The 24,934-nt window shown below is 36.1% G+C and overlaps 1 protein-coding gene across 1 annotated transcript in view; it reads left to right on the plus strand.

Moving 5' to 3' along the window:
• The first annotated feature begins 558 nt into the window (after positions 1-558).
• Positions 559-24,934, plus strand: part of kremen1 (kringle containing transmembrane protein 1) — a 53,133-nt gene continuing 28,757 nt past the window's right edge. Inside the window, exons 1-2 of the mRNA XM_015366435.2 lie at positions 559-963; positions 24,632-24,794. Coding sequence (XP_015221921.1) covers positions 897-963; positions 24,632-24,794 — 230 coding nt within the window. The 5' untranslated portion in view covers positions 559-896. The remainder of the gene's footprint in view (positions 964-24,631; positions 24,795-24,934) is intronic.

Consider the following 24,934-nt stretch of genomic DNA (forward strand, 5'->3'; position numbering starts at 1 on the left):
AAACAACTACAACAACACATACCTTCAATACATACAGTAGATACGGGAGCTAATTGTATCCGTTTCCCTACCTTCCTACGTACCTCAATCACTCTACACTAGAATCTCGAAAGCGAATTAATTACTTTTCACGCCTTGTTATAACAGTCCATAGGCATCCCGTTTGCACAATTTTGTGAACAAGGGACTGAATGCTATCAAGTGCAGACAAGCTGCCCAGGGTTGTTTTCAGTGAAAGAAAATGTTTTGGGCTGCTGGGATTAGCTAAATCATACGAGAGTCGCGACTTGGCTTTTTAACAAGAATATAAAAGCAATCCACATATTAAAAAGGGAAGGAAAATCTATTCCTGAATCAATTAGAAACATACTATTAAAACGCGATAAAGACACTGGTTCTTTAGGTTATTCAATACGCTTCCATTTAAACATTAACAAACGCGGTCTCAGCGGAAATTCCTGGTTTCCCCAGACTGACAGTCCTTTTTACGGCGATGCTTAAGTTAACTGGTATTTTAGCCATTCGGATACTGCTTGCGCACAAGCACTAAAACTGCAGTTCGCTGTTGACAGCCAGCTCTAACCCGCTGCTAATACCACCAGCCAGCAAACCGCTCGCTCTATGCCCAATCTTGCAGGTTGAAGCTGTGGCCCCGATTTCCTGTCACATGATTAGAAATAGGATCCCTGCTTTCTACTATCTCTTGTCTGTGTGGTTCGGATCTGCCTTGTAGCTGGGGGATCAGACGCGGTCCGGGCTGGCTTTAACTTAAACCATTCGCGACTTGACTTTTCAGATCGGAGACGTGCTGTGTCCGAAACAAGTCACCTGCGACTCTTCCTTTCTCAGACTCCACGAAAGAGCACCTCGTCTGTCCTCTCTTCTCAAGTTGAGCGATGGGATCGTTGACAGTTGCAATCCTTTTGGCTGGATTTCTCCCAACTTCTGCTCAGTTTGAAACGGGTAAGTTTGTAACTTCTTTCCGGACGCTAGCTACCGGGGAGTTTTATTAGCGTGAACGGTCAATTTAATCCTCCGGACTGCAGAGTTAAAATTAAACAAAACAAACTTTTTCAAGCATGCATTATCGTCTTCCTGTTAATTTGTAAATGACAACTGACGTTATTTTGTAACACAATTGTAGCTGAGTGGCGAGAAGTGTCAACATTTATCACGCCTTGGTCTAGTATTGTCATATCAAAGCGACGAGTGACTGATGGTCATTTTATTAATATTGAACTTCTACCGCGACCCTCGCTAAGACTGGCAGACTGAAAATGGATTGAGGGGTTGAAACGCGATTAATGTATGCTTAAAGCTAAAATATGCTTGGGTCTTCATTTTCACGTTGAATTAATGCGTCAAATTTTTAATTTTGCTTCTCTTTTGGCGATGGAAATGTTGTCAAAAGGGGTGACAGAAGCACTTCAAAATGTACTTGTACATCTGATGTGCAGTTCACACACCAACTGAGGCAACTGCAGATGTAAAACACGATACTTTTGTATACTATCTTAAGTGTATACTGTATACTGATCTGAAAATGCTGCTCTTCCATAGTACTGTACAGAGACAAGAGAGGCAGATGTTCTGTAATGATAATTTTCTAAATACTGCAACACTGTTTATTTGGCCTTAAAATTGGAAGGGAGGTGTGTTGGTTTTCATTCCAGGACTACTCCATGTGGTATTCTACAGCAATATTAAAAACACTTTTTTAATCACGATTTATAATGTCCAGTCCGCCTTTATTTCCAAATACATTATATTACGATAATAATTAGATGAATGTCATGCGTATGCCAAATAAAATCAGATGTCATCGGAATTTGTACTTGAGTAATTTTAAGAACAAGACACTAGCTAAGTACAGCCCTACTGTAAATTATTGACACCAGACAGGGAAATGAACAAAATTAGTACGTATTCAAACCTTTGATGAGAAACCAGTCGTTCCACACGAACTGACATACGAGAAGTCATCTTCAGTAAACCTATTGTTGAGACGCAAGACACAGAAAGCTCTGCAGGATATAGCCTTTCCAAATTGCACATATGGAAATGAATTTCTTTTTAAAATGAAGCTTATTTAGAGAAGAAAGAAATTGTTCATTTAAATATTTAATAACGACCACATAAACCAAACTTCTCTTGCTGTAATTTGTGTTGTGTTTCATGTTTAAAAAGCAAATCCTCATGCTATGCTTTTTAATTTTTTGTTTCTTAATTATAGCCTTTGATTCAAATTAGAGGTTTCACCATCTGGGCACTGCCTAACTGCTGCCATCTGTACCTATGTATTAACAATGTATTTAAAGCTACGGCATTCTGTTTTTTTAATGTTGGGGGGGGAAATCTTAAGCTTCTACAAATTTAGAATGAAACGGTTGTGTTTGTTATTGTCTATTTTCACGTGAATATTTATTTTTATTAAAATTGTTTGTTGCATAATAGAATTGCAGGGAAGCAAGTCATGTTCCTGTTTTGCTTTAGAGCAGAATATTCAAATTTTCTGCAGTACATACAGTAACACAAACTCACATTGATGACTGTATGTGGATGTTTTAAGTTAGGAAAGAGATACGGTTTCTCACATGGGCCAACATGCAACACAAAGTAAGAAATCTATAGTGTGAAGTGGTATCCAGTTCAGTTCTGACTGAAATTGTGTTTTGCAGTTTTTAAAAGCCTATTGTAAAGTAACGCAAGTGTGCAATAAGTCCACCACATTTTTGTAAGATTTTGCTATTATTTGCTATTAAATTCACGTTCTGTGCTGCCTTTTCTGCTTAAAAATGTGCTGGCAAGTAACTGCATTTGACATCTGAAGCATTACTCTTCCTAACAATTGAAAATTCCATTACTATTCAGCCATTCATAAATGTGCAGTTAAGTTACTTTTTACTGTTTACTGTTTGTATCTAGTAGTTAGAATTAGATTACTAATAAAAAGTGATTCTTTTTTATTGGATTTAGCTTCTCTGCCACATTGATGAAGGCATCCTGTGTTTGGAGAAATGGTTGAATTGAGACTGTCAGATCAATAAAGCCACTAACAACCAAACAAGCTAGATATGCCAAATGACTTCCTTTTGTCTCTTAGCATTTATTGCGCTCTAAATATTACTTAGTTGAATGTAATCATTAAATTGCTGGTGCGGGACATAATCTAATATGAATTCCTTTTTTGTATTTTAAAGGCACTTGTAATTGGTAGGTGGATATGAAATTAATTATGTCAACAAGTCTCTTGTAAGATTTGGTGGAACTTGGCAGGGAATTATAATGCCATTTATTTTATTAGTTCTACTGCTCCTTGGTGCTAATATGTTCTTATGTTGTCTATGCTGCAGCAGCCAAGAATTTGGATTTGCCTCCAGATGAAAAATTATAATTGAATCTTTTATTAACCTAAAGGCAAATTAATCACCTAAGTCCTTAAATTCAGGAAATTTAATTTTTTAATTCATTATAACAAATCATTTCTAGTTAATGACTGATCAGGCTGCAACCATGATAAGGGGAGATAAAGCATAGCAATTAAGAGAAATCATGTATTCAGTTAAAGTCTTACTGTACATGTCATGTCTGTTTGTCCAGTGGCCAGGGTGTGCAATAAATGACTGAATAAAAAGATAAGCTACCGAATGGTAGCATGTTTTTGTTATTGTTCCATGAGAACAATTTGCTTTGGAACCCAGTTCTAGGACTGTCCCATCATTCAGTCCTCATTACTGTCACGGAAGAGAAAGAAGTAATTAAATAATTACAAGTAATCGAGTTAAGTGCAGTTCTGTAATTGAGGACAGTGTTGCTATAACACCACTTCTGGAGAAAGAACTCCTGAAGTCCTTATTTCATGAGGGTGTCTGTCTAAATTCATTTCAAATTAATGACCAAAATGACATTAATTATTAACAATTAATCACTGAATGGAGAAGAGACTTGACTGACATCTTTAGACTTTTAAAGGCAACAGAGTCAAGTAGGAATTTCAGGTTAAGTTCAGTGAACATAACATGGGTAGCTGAGAACGTGTTAGAGGTAAGTTTGCACTAATACCAGAAAATGCTCTTTGACTGATACAGTGTTGTCAATGCATGGAATGGAGTCCCAGGGCATGTTTTGCAGGTCAAGAAAATGGGAGCTTTCAAGTCAAGACTTGATGCCATGATAGAATAATTTAGCAGAAAAATAGCAATCACAGACTGAGTAGCCCTTTCTCATTGTTAGTTTTTTTCATCCAGTGTTCTTAGGCAAATAAATAACTAAAATAAGTTATTCTCATAGTGCTCCACACTAGGCTCATCTTGTTGGAAATAGGAGATTGTGTTGAGGGGTGGGATGTCTTAGTTCTGTTACCAGTCTGTAATGGCAACAAGTGAACTGTGTATTGCCTAATGCACTCCATTAAGTTAGGGAAGCCACAGTATCTGGTATTTTTATCACTGACTCCGCCACAGTGGCAATTTCGTACCAATCAAGTGGCCAGGCAGTCAGCCCAGAGAAATATCATGGGTAAAATTCAACTTTTGAATGAGTGTCTGGAATCAGAAGACACTTATTTGTCATCAGCCCTCATTTCCTATGTGTTTCAGTCAACAGAAGTGTAACATTTGGAAAGAAAAGTTAATGGTGTTTTGGGGTGTCTACAGTATTTGTCTGTATTTTGTTTTTTAAAGTTAATCTGATGTTGACTGGTTAAAGAGAGAATTGCTTTTTGAGAACATACTGTACAATAGACAGTTGGCAGAGCTCACCTCAAGAAAAAGGCTACTTCCCCAACCAGAAATAGTACCATTGTTTTTTGTTGAATCAGATTCCTAGCAAACTGATCCAGTGGGTTGAAAAACAAGTATGAAAGTATTGGGCGCAATCTTCAAGTAGTAATTTCCAAGATGAATGTCCCAGATTGCAAAGTTCAGGGTTTGTTAAAATGAAGTTACTTATTTTCTTTTGCAGCAGTAACTGCCTAGACATTCAGAGTGGGAGCAGTTGTTTTAGAGAAAGACTTCCTATTCATCTGATTAGAGATGGCTGTAATTTTTGACAAAAGCGGCTTTTGCATTACATTCTCCAGGAAGAAAGTCCCACAAACCAAGTCTTGTAAACCTCTCTGTTCAAAGTGTCCCAGAATGCTCTGACTTTTCTTTTGAAAAATGAGAACCAAAAACAATGACTGTTTATGTATCATGTTTGTACCAAGAGGCCCTATATTTCTCTTTTTTATTGCAGATGCACTCAGCAAATACTTTTCCAGATGTTACTTTTAATTGGTTTAAGCTTGAAGATCTCAAAGATCACAAGAATCCAGCATTTTCTGTAATCAAAGAGCTAAGTCTCCTGAGGTACAAAGAAATTAAAAAATCCCAGCATCTACAATGGGAGCCATAGTTTAACATGCATTCTGACTTTCTAAAGAACTAGAAATGAACAATTCTCACTAACACTGTTTTTTCTTGCTTCTTAGAGCAGCTGAGAATATTAAACTCGCTAAGGCTTTAGTTGCATGCCTTTATATTCACTATAGGAAAGTAACAAGGCAGTTTATTGTTCGGCTGATACACTTTTGAGTAAATAACAGAGGAAAGACACACAACCATCACTGACATGTCAGGGGATGCATGTACAGTATTCATGGTGACAAACATTCCAGAAAGAGACTATGAGAAAGTGTTTTTCTTGCTCTTGTCAGAGAACTTGTAAGGCACATTTCCTTAATTAAAGGAAAAAAAAACAATCTTTCTCAATTATGTTGATAATATCTATTCCCTGTTTATTGTCTTAAATATACTTGATACTTGATTAAAATATACTTGAGATTTCTATACATAGCATTAGGTTATTGCCTTGGTTCTATTCATGTTGCCAGGAAGAAAATATCACAGCCCACTTTCCTTAGAAAAACGGGCTAAACTGAAATTTTTCACATCAGTTACTTAACAAGAACAAACCAATGCTTATTCACTTGTAAACATGGTCAGTGGCACAATAACATTGTGTTTACAGAGGAATTTCATCATAAACAGACCAAATGCTTCCCAGCAGTCATCACAAGTCATAGCAGCAAAGGCAAGACGCTGCTCTTCAGTGAATCCTTCTTGCTTTTCAGATTATGATTAAAAAAAATAGCTCAGGAAAAACATCTTCTGAGACACAGTGTGAAGGTTATTGCTCGCAGATCATATTTTTTGCATGACACTTCCAAAGTGCAAGAGTGATTGTTTCATATTTACATGCATCTAATTTAATCCTAACCTCATAAATCTAGACCTAATGCTAGTTCTGTGTATTGCTGATATGAAATTACAGCAAAGCAAGCAAAATCAGACTGTAAGCAGTCTCACGGCTAGCACCTAGTCATTCAGCTACTGGTTGCTGCAGATTTTCTGGACTTTGTGTCTGAGCCAAAATGTCAAAGGACGGCTACCTAATTAAATGGACTCTTTTCTTATCTCCAGTGAAAGTCACTTTGAAACTCTCTGTCGAGGGGTGTGAAGAGTGATAAATTTTCTCAACCCGGAGAGATTTTCTCTTTTCGTAAAAGCACATTTAAGACCACGTTTTTTTGGCAGCCTGTCCTCTTTCACTGCTGCGCACCCACTCCAGTGGAATGAACACATTTTGTCAAGTGCATGCGAGAAAATCAGAGCTGACAGTAAAATATGACAAATAATTGTAGCAGGACCAAGATAGCTAGTGGTGCATGCTGTTTGGGAATCCTTAGGTAGTTGTGCTTTCATGCTGAAATGCAGAAGAGCAACTGCTCATTTTGTATTCCTTTTATTTTTGTTATCATAGTGTTTTTTTGGCACCCTTGGTTGTAGACTGCGTTATCTGATGTTGAGTTCACCGTATTCTAATCAGATTTTCAGTGCAATGTTAGCACTCAGAATTATGTGTGATTTAATTTGCATTAAATCACTGGTGTGATTTATACCCTTAGATCACAGTGCACTTTAAATGGGAAAATAAATCTTAGAATAATATATTACAGTTCTGTAAATAAAATGATCAAATTAAGAATCTTACATCTTGTAATGCCTATCTTTTTTAATGAGTATTTTGTTTTTCTCCTCTGTTGATGGCATATTTTTTACACTAACCTTTGTAAGGACTGTATTTGTGAAAGAACATATAGGACCTCTTGCCTGAAATTAAGCAGAAGCAAAGCATCTCAGTCACTTTATCATTGATTCTTTTTTTCCTTCCAAGTGTAGTCGCCTATATGATTTAGTGCACACAGATTGTGTGCCTGTACACATCTGTATTCTTAATTGCATATTTGCAGAATTTATTTGCAGAGTACAGACCAACAGCTGGATAAATTAGACAATTGTGAAGGTTGTGCTTCTTGAGCTTTTCTCATCATAATCTCACTGTCCACAAATCCCTAAACCTCTTTGAGGTATTAAGACATTCAGATGCTGTTTTTGGTCCTTGTAGTAACCTGTCGGGTCTGCTGAAAATATTAGAAAAAGAATGTCTTTCCATGTTTTGAAACTTTGGCTTTGTCTAACATTCTATTGTAAACCCTTGGGGAACCTGTCATTTTTAGTGACAAAGTCCCAGAAGAATTGGTAGTTTAGATTTATAGGACCCATACACTGAATCTGCCTTTAGTTATAAGATCTTTCTGTTTTTAATTACAACTCATGCTTGCAAAAGTCCTCCTGCAGAAAGAGTGCAATGAAAACAGAGACATCTTTGTTTTCTGAGACGACAGATCTTTGAAAAATAATTACAGGCCATCTCGCATTAATGTGTGCACGTACAGGCTGAAGATTAAGGGTAAGGATGAAGTAGGTCTTCAGTGACAGCAGGCAAATGCCAGAAGACCACAGAAATTGCAGCTGTTAACATTTTATAGCGCAAAAGGGTCTGAGCCTCATATGTGGCCTTTTTCTCTTTTGTAAAACGGAGCCTTGCAAACGTATGTCTTTCCAGCAGACATGTTTAGTCCTTTGTGTGTGTGTGTGTGTGTGTGTGTTTTCATATTGTTTCTTTGATGGCGAAATTATAATGGGTTACAAATTTAAGATGTTTGTACGAGGGTTTGCCTAGATGTAAACCAGTGAATTGCGAGATGTGCCTGGTGCAGGTTTGGCCAAGGTGGTACCTAATCTTGAGTGTCTTCAGTAACGTGCACCAAGAGACAAGAAGTGTGCTTGGTTTGGGACAATCATTAAGCTTCCGGATGTTTTTCCACATCCTGTCCATTACATTGGCTAATTAGTTATGAAGGGGATCAGGGCTGAGATTGAAAGCACAGGATAAGTTCAGTGCTCTTCAGTAAGAAGAAGAAATGAGTAGCTGGACCCTATTAGGCACATGCAAACATGATGTATATTGTATAGCATTTTGATGCTATTTACATGCTATTTGTGTGTATTAGTCTATATTATTATACAGACTTGCACTGTATCCTATACAGTTACTGTACTCAGCAAACAGTACTATATTAATTGGGCTTAAGTTGTTTCTGCTTTTATTTCATATATATTATAAAAATAAGGACAGTGGAAGTCTGGCATTTCAGATTTGTGCTGTTGTGCAGCCACTGTGTCTGTGTCAGAGCATTATTACTTTATTATTTACATTATGATTTCTATTCTCTCAGTTTTATTTGATGCCTGTCTCATGACACATTCATTTGCTCTTTGCTGTAGAGCACTGACATGCATCCTGAGCCTTGTGACTGCCTTGCTCTGCCGCAGCCCATATGGAACAAGAATAAATCTTTAATGAAATGCCAAAGTATGTTAACATTGACAAAACAAACATCCATATGGCTCTTGACATAACCGATGACAACATCAATTTTAAATAAAGTGTTAAAGTAAAGAGATCCTCATGAATTCTCTGGGGATACAGTGACTCAGTAGTCTCTTACAAAACTTAATAATACGTTTATATTGGTGCAAGTGTAGTTATGGCTGATGTGCAGGAAAATTAGCATACTGTAGATCACCCAGACGCATGGAGATCTGTTTAATTAGTTACACAGTGCTAAACATGATGAGGTTTCCATGGCTAAATAATTGTACCGAACGCATTTGTATGTTCAAGTGTGTGAACTTCTAAGTGTACGTCTGCATCACTATGCAGCCAAAAAAGCAAGAAAAAAGCTGAAGGGCACTGAATATACATCACATGAGTGCTTGGAAATACTGTACATCTATAGACAAAAGCTTAAAAATTATATTAAATTGAATGCATCTGTATTCAGTTATCTCATATTTCGCTGGTTAATATTTGAATGTAGCCAAAAGGGAACAGCAGATACCTGCAGTACATTAAACATTTTAATTTTTGCTTTATTTAACATATTTTTATGTTTTCAATGTACATATATATATATATTTAAGAAGAAAGTCATACTTTGCGCTTCATAGAGTTTTTAATAAGTTTGAAAGTTTGCATGTGTAAAACTAGCAGTTAAACAAAGCTCGGATTAAGATACAAAATTGAGGCACATTGCATACAGTATGTCACTAATGGTGCCATTGTACCAGCCAGGATCAACATAATTGAGATGGGTTATTGGGATTGAGAGACTCAACATTTGTGCAAAGTGCAAGGCATGAAGAGACATCAGTGAAAACATTATCTTAATGTTGTTTGTGGTGGGGGGTATTAAGATACAGGAGAAAGATTACAGAATACTTCAATCAAAATCAGTCAAAGGAGCCATTAAATGTAGGCTCATGTTTATAATAGTTTTGGGGGGATTTTCTGAGGGGATCTGTAATTTGATTTTAATTGTATTCATTTTTTATAAATGTACAAGTCAGTGTAATAGAACAGAACTGCACATCAGCTTTGAAGCTTATTGAATAGAATCATAAATCAAGATATTGGCATGAATCAAAACAGTTGTTACAGTTTTATCTTGCATAGTGCCTGTTGTACTTTTCTGTGATGTGATTTAAAGCTTTCATATAACAGGTGGTTTTATGTACTGTAGGAAGTACAGGCATCAGGCACATTTTTTCAGGCATCAGAGCTACTTTTCTGGCCTTCCCTAACACTTGCCGTTCACCATAACCACAATAGTATTTGCACTTGAACAAAACGGTGTCTAACCATACCCTATAATAACATTAACAATGTTTTTATTGCTATAATGCTTTTAAAGCCGATTCCAGCTGGACTAGTTTATGCCCAGACTTTCCTGTGGAGCCATCCACTGTCACATAAGTGCCATTTTCTTGTAGTGGATATCATAGACATTTCTGTCCCTACTTTTGGTCTGCTCTTAATCATGGCTTTAATTTGCAGTTTTAATATACAACATTTAAGGGATATTTTAAAAAGAACTTTTGACAAGCATAGAAGGATATTTGAGAAGAAGCACAAAAGACTTCTGTCTATTGACAATGCACTGAGTGATGAGCATGATATAGTTCTTACTGTTTATATTATTAGCTGAACGCAGCGCTGATAATTGATAGCTTAGACAGGCTTTGGCCTGGAACCAACAGGATTAAACCAATCCATTCAGCAGCCTCATCAGCCATCCACCTAGCCTTCAAACTGTCAAACTCTATTATTTTATTAAACTGAGTCATGTTCGTTTTGGTTCTCTCTAATCTTCTTTGCACTGATATTAAACTTTGAAAACCTGTAAAGGATTGACAGTGGAGTCGTGTGCAAGGATTTAAGACTTCTGAACACAAATACTATTCACAAAGCAGCACATATGAACAGTGAAAATAGAACTAAACTGGCACTCATACTAAGCAGTTTAGGATTTATGTACTATATGTGATATATGTACTGTATGTTGTAATATAATAAAAAATACTGTTTTATGCATTTTCTGCATAATTATTATTGCACACACAATTATAGTACATTAACTTTTTAAACCACTAAAGGGATGTTTGCAGCTACATTATACTTCAGAAAAATCTGAGCAATGGATTTTGGTTTTGAAACCACATTTGCAGAGAAATTAGGTTGTAGGTGTAGTATCTGAAGAATTTATCCATTGCTGATCTTAAGCCATTTTAGTTGACGGAGAGTTGCGTGAAAAGGAACACATTGTAACGATCTAATGTAAAATCTTGCACACATCTTGAATAAGGTAGGAGAAAATTGTAAGCATATAAGCCATTTAATGCAAATGAGGTGCATAGGTTTCCAAAATAATGTGTTCTGTTCCTGTCAACTGTCTGAATCGTAGAAGTATGATACATTTTCCTTCATGGAAATTTAACATTCATATGTCTTCCAGTTTAGACTGTTAAACAATTATGCAGAGCTTTACAGAAAAAAAACAGAATCTGATTATAAAGGAATCTCTTCACACCTCACACCATACAATAGTATGCAATGCTTTTACTGTTTGAGTTTGTTGTATGTACAGTATGTCTTTCTCTTTTTTATTTAAACTAACCTTTTAACATGGTAATTGAGCACAGCTTTATGAATAAGTTTATGGGCATTCAGTTTAATTTTTCAGAAAATCAAGGTTGGAATGTTTCTTATAATAACTTTTATATCTGGAGAAATGTATAAAATCCTTGAATATGAGCTGACCAAATTTTTCATCTTTTGGGTAAACATATGTTTATGTGGTGTTACATGTATCTTAGTTTCAAGAGCCATAACCAATAACATAATGTCAGGATATTGAATTGCTACTGTGCAGGACATGACCTGTCTTGTGAACTTTTACGTGACGGTTCAGTTTGGCTCAAAGAGTGGGTTCCCAGCTATGTATGTTCTGCCAATCCAGTGGAAAAACTACAAGTTCTCCGAATAAAGAAAAGTAATTGAGCTACAGCTCTTTAGCCTTGATATGCTTCCAGAACCACTTTGTGGCTGAAGAAGCAAATTGTCGCCTTTCCTCCTTCCCAATGGTTAAAACACACACTGCTGTTGAAAAGTGTAGTGTCATACTCTACAGAGCTGAATAGTCTATCCTGAGCCCCTTTCTTCAGGTTATCTGTTATTTTAGTTTTAGATTATAGATTATAAATCACTTCTAAGAACAAAGAGAATTTTCTATTGGGTGCTAAACAAGGTAAATCACCATTGTTTAACATACAGTAGGTAACTTTTAACATCTCCACTGATTCCTTGCCCTCTATATTCACAGTTGTAAATACTTCAAATGCTTGCTTTTTTCATCAAGTGTTTTTAAGGCGTGATAGCTTTGTGATCTTTTCATTGGCAATCATCGGCAAAATAAATATTCTGATGATTTATGTTCAGCTCAGATCAAGCCTTGGTGTTGACTTATGTGGAAGAGTGAGAGGCGCTGGTGTTCTGAAGCAGATCAAACTGGGGGGAAACCATTTGTGTCCCTGCCTACTACGAATCCTGGAAGCCACAAACTTACACTCGTACGAACAGGAAGCAGTGCTTTTGGTGTCCATTCCAAAAATCTAACAAGGCACACGCAGTTTTCTTTTGCCTATGGGAGACATCAGGGACTCCCGTTGCAGCCAAAGAAACATATTTACAGGGACTTCCAAGTAGTGCGTTCAGTCATTTGTAATCTTAGAGAAGCAGTAGACTAAATAGGACTAGACAGACAGCATATATAATTGACTTCCCATAGAAACATGCTGAAAACGGTTTCCTTTTGCTGAAGTATATGCTCTTTAAAAACCACTTGAAACCTTTGGATGGTTTTCAAAGAGCATCCATTTTTCTTTTATTGATTTTTTTAATGGCAGCGCATCAAGCAGAAGTAATCTTTTTGGGGGGAAAACGTTTGTGACCACATGCGTGGTTTGGTTAAAAAGAAATCTTTATGGAATTTTTCAGATCTGTAGGAGGATTTTTATCTGACACGGTTGCTTGCCGATGCAGTTCACATGAAACTCAGAACTATGGTCATTTTTTTTTTAAACAAATAAGCCTGGAACTCTTTTCTAAAATGGAATAGACTTCCACCGTTTGATCTCTGTATTATAACTTTACATTTTGTAAATAGCACATGTAAGTCTTTACATTTATGGGCATAAGTATGTGGAACATTATATAATATTTGCTTGAAGGGAATCTGTGATCATACTTGTCTTCTTGTTATGTGCCTGCTTGTGTTTCTAATATTTGCTGTAATGTGATACACACTTGAGAGCTCTATGGACTCTATGAGCTGAAACCTAACCTCACTGGATCAACAGTTTTGTTGTCAGTCCAGCATTTGTGGAGAATATGCTGAAGCGGCAGAAGATTGAAGCCACTTATGTGACACTGAATGTAGACCAGTCACATGCTGATGAACACATGTAACCAGATACCTTTTCTTTCAATAGATCTTTGTAATTGATTCAGTTCTCATGAACACTGAATAAATGGCACCCCCATTGACTACAAACATCTGCTTGTCTACAGATCATGATTCTCTACAACTATCCAGCAGATCTAACACTCTCTTTCTGGCTAGAACAACAGAATATTTTTGTCATTAGAGTCTCAAAATAGCACAGTTGCACAAATCAAGTTCTTTAGTTGGTAAAACTTTTGTTTTTGCAGTAAAAAAATGTTTTATAGGGCAAGATATACTGTATCTGTTTAACTAGGATATACTGCTTCATTTTGAATGTGTGCACAATTTCCATTTTTAATCTTCAAAAACTCCCTTTGTATTGCATATTTGTTGAGGTAACTAATATTATTCCAATAAAGATGTGATCAATAATGACAGCTACACATAATTAAAAAAAGAATGAACAAACTGTATATTTTAAAATCATAGTAGCCTATAATGGAAAAAACCTACAATAAAATTTTGTCTTTAAATGTCTAAAATATGTAGTCAAAGAATTATAGCTCTGTTTTCATCTACAGGTAGCAAAATACTAGGGACCCGTTGCTGTTAAACTCATTTTAAAAGTGATAATAAAGTAAACTGGAAATGCGCTAGCAAAAAAAAGCAGAAAAAAATCTCAGCTTAAAAGGCAAAAAATAAATGAAAAGATTACATCAGATAAATATAGTTTGGACCTTTACAATAAGCCAAGAAGCAACACTCTACTGACTATGGAAAAAAATACTTTTCCAGATTAAAAAGATGATAAGATGTGTCTGAAATCTGATGGTACTGTGGAATTTGGATGGCTTGTAGATATCTTCATCTGTAACTTTCTGGAGCTAGACAAAACAAATGTGGGGCTGTTTCTAAACATAGGCAGCAGCGCGGCACAGTCATCAGTGTTCTGGAGCTGTAACTGGAAGGTTACGGGTTCAAACCTCAGGTGAAATGCTGCAATCAAGATACCTCATCTGAATTGCTATAGTAAAATACCTAGCTATATAAATATGTTCAACTGTAAGTTGCTTTGAATAAAAGTAGAAGCCAAATAAATAATAAAAAAGCTTTATGATGTGTATGGACATGCTTGATAGTCAGTCTACTGAAAATACAGTGCTGGGAATGGACAGATTTTTGCATTACCATGTGAATGAAAAGTGATCTCAAATTCTTCTGTTTACTTAGGGAGTCTACAGAAAAGTATCTGATTTTAACAGTCTCAGTGGGAAAACGGAATCTTGCATTGCATTATGTAACAATCAAGAAGACAGACAGTTAAAAATGTTTTTATGGGGCTGATTTGCTTTGAGTGTGCCACAGAGGTTATGAGTGAGGGGAGGTAGAGAAGACTCACAATTGATTACTTGTTTTTTGAGTCCCACAGTGTGTCACTTTTGAAAATTACTAACAGGACAGAATGGCAAGGGAAAATAAACATTAAAGCTACTTCAAACAAGTGCTGTTCAAAACTCTTCCATGGTGGCATTCTGGGAGATGTTCCAATCATCTGGAGCCCATGGCGCTAGGAAGTGATGATGGAAGTTTCCCCTTCCCCGCTCCGGTTTTTCAAAACAGTGAAATTAAACCTAAACTAAAAACAACATTTAAAAACTTATCACTGAACAGTCACCAAAGGCTACTTTTTTAATTTCAGAGAAGGAAACGGCACCGTTTTGCTCTCCGTGACTTTTAATTATGTGTCTGGAAAGTTGGACTTTGCAGTTGGACTGGACTGTCCTGGATAATCTTTACAGTCTTGCGACGTACAATGTCTCCTGTAGAAACATATGCCCTGAAAGTTCTAATTGACTACCGATGATTAAATCCATTTGTATTCAACACTGCCTGGTAATTGATTCCATTCTGAATAAACCTGTTGACTTTAAAATCATAGTTTCCCTTCTTTTTGTACTCCTCTAGGCCTCTCAGTGCTATCTAAAACCTTTGTGGTAGTCTATCCATTCCCCAGTCGCAAATTCAGTTCTTGCATGCATGTACTGTACTGTACCTCAAATGTACTGTGCACTAGCCTCAAACCTTAAACAATTGACATTCCTAGCATGCCCGTAAACCTGAAGAAAGGATCTAAAACAGGTGTGTTTGTGAAAAATCCCCTGCGCAGTTCACCCCTTTGAGGTGTTTAAGCGATCAGCTAACTTTGATCCAAAGCAGAATTTTAGAATTAACATGATATCTGCACCAAATGATCTTTCTCTGTGAACTCTTAGGAAGAAAGCAGCTGGATTAACATAAAGGCAGACCTAGGTCTTTATTGTTAGAACTAAAAGGTTTTCAAAGTTATATACCTACCACACTGTTCATCCTTATTTACTGTGGTCTTCTGAGCCCTTCCCTGCATGGGTGAGGTTGTGTATGCTACTGTACAAACTGATTAGTATTCTCATATGTCGTAGCTGATTAACTGAAACTGATAGAAAGAACACACACTGTTCAGAGATTTTTCTGACGTTTGTTGTCTCTCTCTGCTGTTAATGAATGTGCAGATTACTTCAACACCCACCTGTACTTGCTATTTGTAAAATTTACTGTTTGGCTGCTCATGAGCAGCAATAACTTCTTTCTTGATGTGCAAGCATGACACAAAAAATATGAGCCTTAAAGACTAAGTGCTTAAATGGAAATAACCATTGTGTCCTGTAATTGCTATGAATTACAATGAGAGATAAAACTGGAAACATCGTTTACTAGTGATGGACGTTCGAACACTGAGGTCTTGTGTAGCTTGTTTTTACCTTCTGATACATTGCTGAACTGCAGCAGAGTTGAACAAAACAGCCTCTTTCTTTCATTGTAACGTGCTTCAGTGGAGACGAATAAAATAAACTCTTTCTTTCATTGTGAAGTTAAAAAAGGAAAAAGCTTTAAAGCAAAAGGCGACACTTTCCTTTTCACAGCTACCACTTATCATTGCTCTTAAAGCAGTAGTCGTTATAATCATCATTTTTCATCATCATGTTTTTTTAAAAAACACCCACATCAAATAGTGTAGTACTGATTATCAACAGTGAGCCTCTATTCCTGATGACCCTTATGCTCTGTAATTGTCAAAACTGTGACTACACTTTATGCCTCTCTGAGTGCCCATATACTCTACTCTCTGGCAGAAAGATGCATTAAAATATTTCTTGCTGTTTGTTTGTTTTCATTATGGTCCAGCAGGTATTTAAAATCTCAGTCGAAAGAGGGCACAGAATGAATTTTAAGATCTGAAGTAATGCTTTTCACTGCTTTATCTCTTGTTTGCTGTGGTCTTTTGAATTGCCGCTTTATGGCTTTTTTTCCATTACCAAGGAAATGTAGATGTAAACCAACTGTTACTTCACTGGCAGAGCTTCACACTGGAGGCAATTGCAGCCTAAAAAGGAAGCCTGACATTTTGAAATTCTCAGTTAAATATTTTCTTTCCTTCTTACAGGGGAAAAAAAAAACTTCTGAAGACAGAAAAGGGAATTTTTTGGGGGGTAGACAAAAATGTCATTTTAAACTTTGGCCCAAAGGCAACAAAAAATAAATGTAGTTTAAAATAAACTAGTTTGTTGAACAAAACACTATATTATTATTATTATTATTATTATTATTATTGACATTGATGGTGGTGGAGGGGAGTCTCCACATAACCTGTAAAGTGCTCAGAGTGGAGTGTCCAGAAAAGCACCATATTATTATTTGTAGTAGTAGTAGCAGTAGATTTAAAATCTAATCACTGTATTATTTATTTAGTATTATTACTAAATTATTACTGATGAAGTGACCCTGTCCTTATTAGTTGCAATTTCTCCCTTAGGAAATGAGTGTTTTCGATTTACTCTTTACTGTACTTGTCTTCCTAGATGTGTGAATGTATTTGGTCTCCTCAGCACGAAAACATTTTTCAGCAAGGCCCACTTTAACAGTTGTGTCAATGATCCTTTCAGTCACTGCTGCAACTCTTGACAGCTATCACACGTATGGCAGCGTGTGAGAAATGAAGAAAAGCAAAAGATCAAGAGGAGGTCATTCTGTCTGCCATGCTTGTGTGGTTGGTAGTACTTCATTGATCCCAGGATTGTAGGAAGGTCATTCAGGACAGAAGGAGCTAGCTGTGACCAACAAGGGTCAAGTTTCTTTACACTTACAAAAAAAAAAACAAATTATTTTTAGCAAACCCATTGCCACAGACTTGGCAACCCTGTTACCTCTTCATTGCGAATTTTAAAAAGGAAAAGGTTTTCTTTTGTAACATTTTCACTGTATTTCATAGAAGGCACTGCACCACTCGTGTCCTTTTATTTTTGTGGGCCAAATACATCTTGAGGTGTTTTTCTTTTTTTCTTTTTTAAGGTGAAACATCAAAAGAGCAGCTTTGGCAGTCCTTCTGATGTACGTTAACCTCAGTGGGGCGATATTAAAGTTTTATTCCCTCTCCATTAAAAAGAAGGGGAAAACACAGACTGCACTTTGGCATTAAGGCTAAATGAAAGGTGAGAAAGTTACATAGGTGCTACTGAACAATTTGGCAGCATTCCATTCGCCCTTATGGCAAAGCTGGCATGAGAATGAACTGCGTTTAAACCCATATGAGGCACCTCATCTGTACTGCTCAGTCAGCTGAACTCCCATCAGAATGCCAGAAAAAACACTAAAAACCAGTACTCACACAAGCTAAATTAACCATTGAGGTGAAATGTGAGAAGAAAAAGCAATTAACGTTCTGTAGATACTAATTAAGATAGGTGTGTCTATTTAAAAGCAAAGGTCCAAAACATGGATGCCTAATGTGGAATTATAGATGGATGTTCTGTATTCTGGTATATCTTTGATACATCCTAGATCTTGTATTTAGCTGTTTCACTTAATGAGGACCTCAGGCTTAGGCATGTCCCACATCTAAAGGTGTGCTGTGAAGATAACAATTAGAGCTTTTAGCTGGCAGAGTTCCAATACCTCCACATCTTCCAAGCATGCAGAGGTGAAGTTTGAAAATACTGTATATGTGGATGTCATCGTCACAGGAGTGGAGCAGGAACTGTGGTATCTACCAAGATTGGCTAGAAGTGCAGAGGTTAAAAAGAAGACGCTAATGATCAGAGCCCTGAGGAACACCCCATATTGCCAAACTGACCTGCAATATAACACATATTTCTTGCATTCAAGTAAATGTATAATGCAGTATGTCACCCAGCTGAACAGCGTGCAGTGCAACTACTGTACATGTAGTAGGTGGGTTCAAAAGTGTAAAAAGAACTGGAAGAACCATCAACCATGCATTAAACAGCACATCGTGCTTCACAATTGCAGTGCTGTGGAATACAGCCATAAAGGATGTTTTTGATCCAAACTTGAAACGAGTAACACGGGGTAACATGCAATCTAGCAATACGACAAACAATTATCTAGTGTAGTATTAATGAACATAATGAACATTTTAGATTACTTCCTCAAAAAACGTGGTCATATAGCATAGAGCAGGTAAATATTGTGAAAGAATCTGGAGTTCAGGGCTGCTTTGCTCAATCCCAGTTTTGTTTTGTTTTGTTTTTTGTGCAAAGGACTCTGTGTCTGTTCTTAACACAGAATGAAAGGCATTTGAAACAGTAACATGGGAGTAATTAACCATAAATCCCCCCCCCCAAAAAAAAAATTTAAACATAATTGCAGTAAAATCTACAGAGGAACAATCCATTTTCTCATTTTGATGGGTGTAGTAGTCTGGATTCTTAAACACCCAGGATTGGGAGACTCATCTCTGAACATTTTTTTCATATGCAGCTTCAGATGCATGACAGCAATTTTGCCTTTCATGCAGGGAGGCTCTGTTTTCAATCAAGCCCTGTGATCAAACCACAATAAAGCCATCACATTATGACAGAAATGAATAATCGTAGGCAGAGTTATTACAAACAGAGTCTGGAAACACCTCTTTTGAATGAAGACTGGGAGGCTGTGTGCTTTTTCAAGGAGTGGCCGTTTGGAAGAACAGGCTGTTCAAACCCAAGGTCTCCAGATATTCAATGATTTTCTAACAATAATTTAATCCGTTTTTTCTGGCTCTTAACTGACACCACTACAAAATTGTGTATCTTGGCCACATTTGCTTTTATCTTTTATCATTTTTTTTTGTGACTTCTGCTACTGAAGCCACTATGTTAATACAGTAAGACATTGAATCCAAAACTAAAATGTTGCTCAACTGAAATAGAAAGCTTAAATTTGCTTTGAATTCATATTAAGTATAAGGACAAATCTTTTTATTTAAGACTATATATCTAGTATATTTAAAAGGGTACAATGAGTGCATGCCAAGAAAAAACATTTTAATGAAACGTTAGATCTCTTTAACTTCCAGAGAGATTTCAGACTTAATACATTACAGAAAACCTCTGCCAGTTTTAGTTTCTGTACATTCTCAATTTTTGATGAAGAAAGAGTTTGCATGTTTTTTTAAAGGGTCTTAAGCCACCAAATCCATATGTTAGCCTCTGTCTTTTATTCTAGCATTCTGGAAGATTCAGTAATGTACTGCAAGTAAGAATGTTTTGTGCCTGCTGCCACTACTGAAAAATGCAAGTTTTGGAATGAATGTTTTTACATCGTAAGCGAAACCGTATTTGTAACCTGTTTTAAAATAAAAATGTAAAATAAATTTCAGCAGTTTTGTTTATTAAAATTAACTTTGCTATTTTAATTATTTTAATTACTTTAGGAACCCAGATCAGTGACACAGGTTTATTTGTGAGTCTATCCACTGTTAGACACTGTGTGTGTGAGCAATGGTACTTTTATAATCAAACTGGTTTCTTCAGAAATGTCACTCCCACCTGATGTGTTCTAAATCTATGCAGAAATTAGGCTGCTAATGGAGTCTGAGGGGGATCGGATTTAAGCCATTCTGGGATTGAGTTAATCTGATGTGATCCAATTTCTTTTGGAATATTCCATGGCGCACAAACAGATTTTGTCCTCTGGTGTAGTTTCTGATTGGTTGTGACTCCAAGGGGCAGACATCTAAGTAACGTGTTTTTAAGTTGGTATTTGTATTACATCTGGGTTTCAGTTCACCTACCTAGGCCCATACTCAGTATACTGTAATTGTGCTTTAATTAAGTGAAATTAAACCTTTTTTAATAATACATTATTTAACATTTTCACGATCTACACTACGCAGCCACAAATAACAGTGCATTCCTTTAAAAGAAGAACATCTTGTTTAATTCTGTCCTCTGTATTTATCTCTCTTTTATCTTATCTGTATTTATTATTTGTATCTCTATTTATGTAATTGTCTGTATCTGTATTTATCTCTCTGTATGAAATCAGCTCCTGAGTTTCAAATGAAATATATTTATAAGGTTGCCCACAGCAGCAGATAACGCTTCCATTAAGTTAAGGTGCATCAAATGTATGTAGATTTGTATTTTATATGGTTACCATAATATCCATGTAATATCCACATAACCACATTAGATCGTTAATTAACAATTGAATGAAAAATTTAAATAGTCTTTTCAACTTGATCATTTGCGTGTGTATAATTTTTGCAACATTCTGCAATAATTTTACATAATTATGAGGATAAAGAATGATTTTGAGAGTGCTTGTTGGATGTTTTAAAATTCTGGTCAAGAAAATGGTATGGTTACTAGATTAAAGCAAACAATCATATAAGAATCAATCCTCAGCAGTCCCATGGCATGATCTTTTTAATACTGTTAAAGCATAAACAGTCATATACTGTAGAAACGTATCTGTTGGTGGTAAATTGTAAAATGCATTATGAAACAAATGTAGCAACATGGAGATCATCCAGAATTAATTTGCTAAGAAGAGGAGTAATTATCAGAGAAAAGTGCTAATGTCTCAGTGTTTGGTATTTTAACTACAGAAATATAATATCTTTGCTTTAGTGACAAATTCCTGCATCATGACTGTTCAGCTCAGGAAATGTTGGTGTGTAGAATGAGGGAGACTACAGAAACTTAATTACTTTAATTAAAACGACATGTACAGTACTTGAATGCATTGTTGATGATGAAAGCCACATGGAGACAATGACATCTTGCAAGAGCTTAGTTTTTAATGATTAGGAAACATAAATGTTTTGAAACCCAGTGCAGGGCGTGTTCAACTTGCTCAAGCCTTGTCATTGAGCAAAATTGCTTTCAGAGCACGGAGTGCAGTATTTTAACTTCCTCCAGAAGTTCATCAACCCTTTCTGCCCCACAAATCTGGTTTGCAAAAAAAAAGAAAAAGGTTTAAACCTGCAACACTGTGACTATCTCCTTGAACAGATAGCTGTTTAAAGCAGTGTACAGCTGGGACTGGTTATTCTTTTAAGCAGTACAGCAAGGGAACCAGCACTCTTCTCCAACTGCTACCTTTGGCTGAAGGAAAAGACTTGTTTGAGAGATAAAAAAGACTTTGGCTTGAGAAAAAGTCAAGGGATTGGTGTATCATAGCAGCCAAAATAACTTACATTTGGATCTCTCCAGGCAATCTGTAAACAGCCTTCAGGTAGACAGTCCTGTAGCTTCTTTAAGGATTTGTATCCATCTAGGATCACAGGGATCTGGAAGCCGCAGAAGTAAAATGCACTGAATGATTTATTACGGAGGTGGTGAAACAAAGTTAAGCTGAGTTGGCGATTGACACATGTGAGGAGGACAGGTTCTCTTTCCATTTTTAGAACAAACCATGAAACCACAGCATGCCTGCTGGTAGCAGCAGGAACTTTGAATTGATAAAGCTGGAAAATACAAATATTTTGTTTTCCATTCCGGGAAGCTGTTGTAACCAAAGTAAACTCTGCCGTTTTTAAAAGTCATCAATTTTACGTAGGTAACAGATCTTGTTATTTCAGCATCATAAATAATTATTTTTATTCTGAAAACAAGCAGCTGCCAGATGTGCATTTATTCATTGCCAAAAAAGCTGTCCCAAAGGTGTCTCATTTTCTCTAGCCCTAAGGATATAAGAAGAGCTACAAAGTAGCACATCTAGCTCATTTGATTGCAAGTAGACTCCCACAACCCTTAGTGTAAAAATGTTTTAAATTCACTCCCCTCTGCTTTTTTGTGTCCTCTGGTTTGTGTTTATACTGAAGAATTCCATTTTCTTTGTCAATGCTTTTGAAGATTTTGTAGACTTCAATCATGCCATTTCCCAGTCTTCTATGTAAAGAAATTCCTTTAATCCTAGTAATTTATCTGGTTATTCTCTTGCTTGTGCATTATACCATGTTAAAGTATGTTTATGTGTGTTTTAACACAATTTTAAATCAGCATTGCATGATTTAAATTCTACACTTTTAAGTCTACATCCTATTTCTACATACATATACATTACTTTTTGTATTGCTTCCCCACATTACAAGATGTACAAGATGTGTCACATCTCAGTCTTTTTTTACATGTATGTTTTTCACCCTCAGTGTTCCATCTTATACTGTATATAGTTTACAGTATGTTTTTGCTACCTGCATATATTACTCTGTATTTGTTTACACGTACAATACAAGTGCCAAGTTTTTGTCCAGTCTTTAGATCTGTTCCTTTTCACCTTTTACAGTGTTTGCTGATCATCCTACTTTATTATCATTTGTGATCTTCACTAGGTTATTAACTATTAACTATATCGTAATAACTAGAATCAAAATTAGGACATACTGTGGCCCTTATATGGATCATTGTAGTACTCCACTAACTGAACCAATTCTCATTTTCAGTGTGCTTTATCTTGAATGCTTTAGCTTGGATTTATGAATTTACCTTTCACGAGGAACAGAAGTATCAGAATTAAGTATATAGAAATAGAGTGTATGATACCAAATCAATTACACTGCTATCTATCTTGTTAGAAGAACACTGGCAATTTACTGTAGTTAAATACTTAACATTTTTATAAATACATTTTGACTAACCCCTAGCATCCTGTTGCCTCAGATGATCCTCTAATTAGGTTCTGTTTATCATTTCCATACCCTTGACAGTAAAGAAGAAGTAGAAGTAATCATGTCCCTCACCAGTCTTCTGTGTTCAAGACTTATAAAAATCAGTTATATTAGACTATTAGTGTACACTGTTAGTCTACCCTAAGTCTAGGAATGTATCTGGTTATTCTTAGATTGCTCTATAATGACTTGGTTAAAAGGTATCTTTTTATTGGTAGGTGCTACAATAGCAATTTTATCATCAATGCTGATTACTGTGTTAGTTTTGCTAATTGACAATGGATAACATCTCTTGTTTCCAGTAAAGCTATAGCCTGAAGATTTTAAAGCAACTCCAAGTGTGTCAATATGTCAAGTTTAATCTTGACATATTGCGTATCTAAAGAGTGTCATACGAAATAAAATAAACTTATGCCATAGGTTATAAAATGCTAAGTTTCATTTTTCTTTTCAGTTTTCTGTGTGAAATATTGAGATGATTACTGGAATAAACACAAGGAGAACTGTTTTTAATTTAGCATAAAATGTTGCGTTACCATCTTGCAGAGAATTGCAAGGCAGTCCCTTCTCCCCACCCCAATCTTTTCTTCATTAACTTTGTAAACCTTCAAAGGCAGGCAGTTAAATAGCTTGGGGATATCTTTACTCGGTGATCTAACCTGTAATCTGATTTTCGAAGATCCAAGTCAGACGTTTTCGTGAAATAAAGAGAAACTTCTGTGGCATGGAATGGTTCTCTGTTTTACAAAAGGCCTCAATTGCCTAGCTTGAAAACTGAAGAATGAGGTCCAGAGAACAGCCTTCAAAGACTGTTTGAGTTCTCATTGTTTTGTTCTAGAATGTTTATTTTTTTTAACCGAGCAAATGCATTTCAGTCATGGAACTGGGGTGTAGCAGTAGATGAACTCTCAAGTAACCATATGGTTATCATTCCATTATATTTAAAATCCAAGCATGCAAGGCATTGCTTTTTCATTTCCATTCTTTTTTTTGTTTAGTTATGTTTTTCATTATGAAAAAAATGAGTGAAATCAAACTAGTGGGAGATGTGAATTGAAGCAATGCAAATATTTGCCATACTTTTTCATTCACAGTGTTGCGTCTTACTGAGTGTCAAGTATAGAACAAATATAATTACAGAAGATGTATACATCCCGCGCACAAAGTATAAATGCTTAACTTATGTTATCAGTGTTGTATATTGTATGGATGTCTAATTTCTTGGTTTTTCATATATGGCAAGGACATTGATTGTTCACATAACGTGGGTAGTTTATGGATTTATTTGCATTTACTGTAGGATTGAAGTTATGTACATACGTCATCAAAGATATCAAAGATATCAGAGATGACCATGTTGGGTGTTTGAACAAGGAAGGTGTATTGATAGAGTGCATGCTTTTATTTTGCAGAATGTTACACTGCAAATGGAGAAGACTACAGGGGCAAGCAAAATGAGACATGTCTTCATGGGGGAAAACCATGTCTTTACTGGAATGAAACCTTCCAGCACCCCTATAATACCATCAAGTACCCAAATGGAGAGGGGGGACTTGGTAACCACAACTACTGCAGGTAAAACACTGGCTTAATGCTTCAAAGCTGTAAAATCTGAAAGTCCATCGGATCTGTTCCAGCACTGAAGGAGATAGAATTTGTTACTTTTTAATCATTTTTTGTATTTGTGACATTATTTGGATAAATGGAAACCTATT

The sequence above is a fragment of the Lepisosteus oculatus genome, chromosome 22 (genome assembly GCF_040954835.1).
Source record: "Lepisosteus oculatus isolate fLepOcu1 chromosome 22, fLepOcu1.hap2, whole genome shotgun sequence".
Classification (NCBI taxonomy): Eukaryota; Metazoa; Chordata; class Actinopteri; order Semionotiformes; family Lepisosteidae; genus Lepisosteus; species Lepisosteus oculatus.